Source organism: Phaethon lepturus, unplaced genomic scaffold (genome assembly GCF_000687285.1).
Source record: "Phaethon lepturus isolate BGI_N335 unplaced genomic scaffold, ASM68728v1 scaffold33344, whole genome shotgun sequence".
Taxonomy (NCBI): Eukaryota; Metazoa; Chordata; class Aves; order Phaethontiformes; family Phaethontidae; genus Phaethon; species Phaethon lepturus.
Genome location: NW_010537592.1, coordinates 37,422 through 42,830, shown reverse-complemented (window position 1 = coordinate 42,830; position 5,409 = coordinate 37,422). Strand labels below are relative to the sequence as shown.

General features: G+C 36.0%; 1 protein-coding gene across 2 annotated transcripts in view; it reads left to right on the top strand.

Moving 5' to 3' along the window:
- Positions 1 to 354: 354 nt before the first annotated feature.
- PTPLA (protein tyrosine phosphatase-like (proline instead of catalytic arginine), member A) overlaps positions 355 to 5,409 on the top strand; it is an 8,516-nt gene continuing 3,461 nt past the window's right edge. The window contains exons 1-4 of one of the 2 annotated variants that reach the window (XM_010286532.1): positions 355 to 467; positions 1,706 to 1,724; positions 1,812 to 1,894; positions 4,586 to 4,707. In XM_010286532.1, coding sequence (XP_010284834.1) covers positions 1,862 to 1,894; positions 4,586 to 4,707 — 155 coding nt within the window. In that variant the 5' untranslated portion in view covers positions 355 to 467; positions 1,706 to 1,724; positions 1,812 to 1,861. Of the gene's footprint in view, positions 468 to 1,705; positions 1,725 to 1,805; positions 1,895 to 4,585; positions 4,708 to 5,409 lie in introns of both variants that reach the window. The other variant, XM_010286531.1, reaches the window with a different exon arrangement.

Sequence of the window (5,409 nt, the reverse complement as noted above, 5' to 3'; positions counted from 1 at the left end):
TAATTCACAGTACAGGTGCATGAGGATTTAATAGTAAAAATATATAGTCACTGCTAGTGAAAAGTCTGATGGACCCGTGGTTTTGGGGAGTCCCCTCAATTCAAGTCAGCCCCCTGAAAGTAAACAAGTAATTCTCTATCCTGTTACAAGTAAAGAGATAAAAGAGTGTAATGTTTACATAACATTGTAATATTTATGTCTAAGTATATTTTTAATAATCTCCTAAGAAAACCGACAAGTGAAGAAGCAAAGATATTCTGTGAAGAAAAATATTCTACTAAATTATTTACAGTGGATGGATATTTTTAGAATTCTAATTTGAAATGTATCCATTCTCTTTCTTTTGTAGGTGGCTGGTATTAGGTATTGCCATCGTGCGGTTTTATATACAGAAAGGAACACATAGAGGCTTATTCAGAAGCGTTCAAAAGACGCTTAAATTTTTCCAGACATTTGCTTTGCTTGAGGTAAATTTTAAACATTAGTTTGCTTTACTGGATGCTGCGTATGATAGGCAAAACACATGATTAACCTGAATTCAATATCAAAATATTATATTAGTACTTAAAGTCCTTTTAACTTTATTACTTAAAGAAGGTTTGGGGGGGGGCAAGGTGACTAGTTGAAACAAATGGGCACTTTTTTCCAAACTTAGTTCTGATATTTCTTTAAAACAAATACTGCCTGGGAACTGCTTTGATTTGAGAATCTTTAACTCAAAAGCCAAAATCTCTGAAGGCATTTCAGCCAGCAGATCAACCATCTAGCTTGGTAGATACCTTGTCTCCATCTCCAGAGATGATAGCTTCCCTCTTACTCATTTTACTGGACTCATTATCCTTCTTTGCCTTTCCTGCTTCTGCTTGTTTCCAGACTGGATTCATATGCCCTATGCAATCCGTTAAAACAGGGTCTGTGCAAGTTGTACAAAGTATTCTTTAAATAATACAACTTGTGGTAACTACGCACTCGTGGTCTCAGTTTATGGTACCTCTGTAGAATGAAACTGTTGGGTGTATTGAGCACTTACAGTTCTTTCCCAGGCACAGCAAAGAGTGCCTATCTACGTTTTAACTTTTTTTCTCAATTTGCCTATAACATCTGTAGTTGAAGGAACTATTAAAATCATCTGTCCAGCTATATATAGGCTTTTATGCAACTAAACTCTCACAATAAGTAATTCTACTCAAATCTGCCAAAATAATGAAAAGCACTCTATTTGCTAAACATTACTGATCAGAAAAAACAATAAATCTGAAGTTTTGTAGCTGTCATTGGCAAAATTATAATAATGTTATTAATCCATAATGAATACAGAATATTTTAAAATGCCTATGCCTTTAGCATCCTTTATATGATTCCCTCCACACTGTCCCATAAAATTCTTCTTTGAATAAGATAATGGAAGGGAAGGTCAGTAGTTGAAGAAATAAATGATTTGTCAGTATCTAAATATGTAATGTATACAATTAATTAGGAAAATATATCTCTTTCATGTGTTTGGACAGATCAGATACTGAGCCCATCACAGCATTAGTTGGCAGGGCTCTACCATGTCTTTTAAAGTCTGTTAGTTGGAGAAAAAAAAAAACCAGTTCTCCTTCAGAATTAAGCCTTCGTTGATATTAATATCAAAAGGCCATGTTTATAGTGTAGATAGTAACATACAGTACATCAGTAACCTCCAACTTATTTTTATTTACAGGTAGTCCACTGTGCAGTTGGTGAGTTCTTTGTTTTAGTTTTTCTTGTAACTGATTAAAACATGAATTGTGGAACAGAGATAACATATTTCTCTTTTTAAGGAATAGTTCGCACATCTGTGCTTGTGACTGGGGTCCAAGTGAGTTCAAGAATCTTCATGGTGTGGTTCATTGCACATAGTATAAAACAGGTATGTGCGTGAGCAAGTTGTGTTTTGATTGTTTTTGAGGAGAAGCTATTAATACAGTTCTCGTTTCACCAGGAAGACCGGTTTAAAAATTAGTGACATTCCTCCAGAGAATACTTACATACTTGTGTGTGATTTTGGAAGTTGGGGTTACAGGATGGAATTTATGCGTTTCTACCCAGGAGACTGGGTCTGGGTCTTAACTGTGCATCAGCCCTGACTTTGGCATCATGACGGCTATGGTCTGCCTAAGTGAGATCAATGGCTACTGCTATTATTTACCAGCAAATCTACCACAGTGTTACCGATTCCCTTTTAAAAACTTAAATTAGCACTTACTGAATTAATCTAAATGGAAATATGTCTTAAATGGAATTTACCTGGATAAACATGGTTGTGATTTTGCAATTTATTTTAGGAACATTCTCAAGATTTTAATGTTATGGTAATATTAGTATTTGATGGCCTGCATACTGCATTGTTTTCCTTAAAAATATATCAAGTCATCCAGCATGCCACAGTGATGCTTAAAGTCCTGTATAAATGACAGTAGTTTTATTTGCCTGGCTGTAGGTGGTTATTGTAAGTCTAGTGATTTGTCGTTAGCAGAATGAAACCAGCAGACTGCTTACAGCTAGTAGATAGGACATTCAGTTCAGTTTCTGAGATCTGCTTTCTGTGAAGGGCACGTAAAAATCGAGATTTTGAGTCTGTGCTCCTGAATGTCTTTAAACTTAAAAAGCTGAGCCATTAAACTGTCTCACCAGCAGATGGCATATGCCTTTCTGCTGATGAGATTTCATAGCACCTGCCTCAGTTGTCAAATCCCTTTTGTTTCAGTTCACAGAGGACTTGTTTTCTGCACTTCAGCTTTTACTTTACTGTCGCTTTTCTTAACATGGAATAGGCTTTTCGTTGCTTTTTTTTCCTTTTTGGTAAGCTAAGTGTTTTCATTTTTCCCGTAAGGGAAAATGTCTCCAAGATTAACAAGTTGTTTATATTGAATGTTTATATGAATGCTGGAATATAGCACTGCATTTTGCCATTTTGTTAGTATCTGCAGTGGATTAAATCTTTAGCATATCCAGTCATTTCTTTTGTTTCCTTTATCTTCAGTACAGTAGGTCAAGCTGTGTCCAAGAAAAAAATACAGCTGAATGTATGTCTGATTGTATTTCACGCTGTTACTGCTTAGCAGACATGAATGTTCAGGGTCACTTTAGGTGGTAAGAGGCTTGTTAGTGATAATAGCCAGACCCAGATCTCTCTACTTGACTGGAGATTTGCAAGGCAACAGATAGGAATTCTCTACATTCTTATTTAAAGCTCTTCTGCTTGGATTTAGCACTGTGACGTGAATCCGAGTTTGGGTTATCAATGTTTGTCTCTAATCGCATGAGGCTAAAAACAGTCTAATTCTGTCTCTCCCTTTGCTTATTTGTTTGGACGACTTTGCACTTCAGTTGTTGCTCTTTGTTTGTGAGTTTGCTGGCATTTTTATATCTCCTTTTCTTTTGTGATGTTGGTGAAATCCTTTCACTAAAAGTGCACCTTCTTTGACTGACACATTGAGGGCGAATTTATGAGGTGATGAGCACTTACAATTCTTCTTGACTTTTGACAGAGTTGTGCATTTTCAGCATCTTTGAGATGTATTAAGCTTTGTCACCGTGTTGCATTTTATTTAAAAATAGTTTCCCTTTTTTGTAATTTTAACAAAACTTCTGTTACTTTATTTTATTTCACAGACATCCCTGGAGCTTTTCAGCCTTCAGGCATGGAAGTGTATTACAAAATTCCTTCCCTTTTAAAGAAAAGAAAATTACTTGCGTGTAATTCTTCTTCTCAGAAGGTAGTGTTTGTAATAGATCCCCATGTGCCTTCTTTGTATTTGGGGACTTTTGTTTATTTGTTCACTTAGAGTGAAAAAGAACTGATGTTTTGAAACAGCAGAGAGATGCGCTACCTACCGATGAGGCAGTTTAATGACTCAGAACTTAAATCTTAAACGGGACCGTTGAGTGAGTTTACCCAAAGCTCCTGATCTACCAACTACTCTTCGTTTAGAGATCCATGTTCCAGCTCCTTTGCTATCTTACAGCTCCCTGAAGTCTGCCAAATTTGGTCTTCTGCGACCAAGTTTCACTTAGTAGATTATACTGAGCAATTCCTTTTATCTAAAGTTTCGTGGAGACGTGTATTACACGGTGAGGAAGAAGGAAGACAAAAAGTAAGAGAAAGTCTAGGAGACCGAGTAGTGAAATGCAGAATGGGTAAAAACTGATTATGAAAGGAACATATCTTCTGTAGCACTGTTTTCCTCTTGCTGTTTTAAGGAGTAAGAAAATAAACAAGTAAATCAACCACAAATAAAAAGAGGACACAGTTAGATAGCATAGTGAAAATGCAGGTAGGGAATAAAGAGGAGGAATAAGCTTAATTATAGGGTTTTATATTTTGATATTTGCATAATGGATAAAGATTGCTCAGTTTGCAAAATGTCTGTATATTAGTAAATACATATGACAAAGAACTGTACATGGTAATGGTTTCAGCATATTATTTTTATGCCAAAATTTTCTTTCTTTACAAGATATTAGTTCTGTTCCATGTATTCTGTTCCAAGTCTGTTGCAATTTGCACAGAAAAGTAGCTTAAGGATGAAGAAAGTGTTGATTCTTTATAATTCTGCAGATCCAGAATGAGGAGAGCGTTATTCTTTTTCTGGTCGTATGGACTGTGACAGAGATTACTCGATATTCCTTCTACACATTCAACCTGCTCAACCATTTGCCATACTTCATTAAATGGGCCAGGTGGAGATGTCTTGCACTTCAGTTTCTCATGGTTCTGTGCATGGTAGTTCCACGCATGCTGATCTAACACACAGGAGAGCAGACGTTTGGGCTTTGGTTACGTATCAGCAGAGTGCAAGTCAGTTGCTTTATGTGCCTGAGGTCATTGTTACTTGATTTAAGATGTTGAAACTATTTTAGCTGAGATTTTGGGGTGATTTGTTCTTTGCTTTCTGTGTCTTACAGTTTGAACTCTGGTTTCATTTACTTTATTTTTTTTTTCTTTATCTTTGGAGTCATCTTTTAACTTGGAATATGACTCCTTAAGATGATGTTGAATATAGTGCCCAAAATTAAGCACCTCTGCTAGTCTTTGTGGATTTGAAAATGTGGGAGTTGTTGTCACTCAGTCTATGTGCATATCATTACTTTATGAGAACTTCTGCTTTATCAGAGCTTTTGTAAGGTTATATCCATGTAGTGAAGCTAAACGTTGACTTAGTTTAGCTCACATAAAAACTGTGTTCCGTATCACAACTGCTTTGATTTTGAAGCATACTTAAGGTTGGCCACTAGATCAGATGTATTACAGAGACTGCATGTTTATCAGACTTAACGGAAGAGTAGTATTCTCTGTAGTCATTATTTGAAAAATACGTGTACATATATACATACAGACAGACTTGTACTGTTAGAGGAAAATATCTAACCTACATTCAGCGC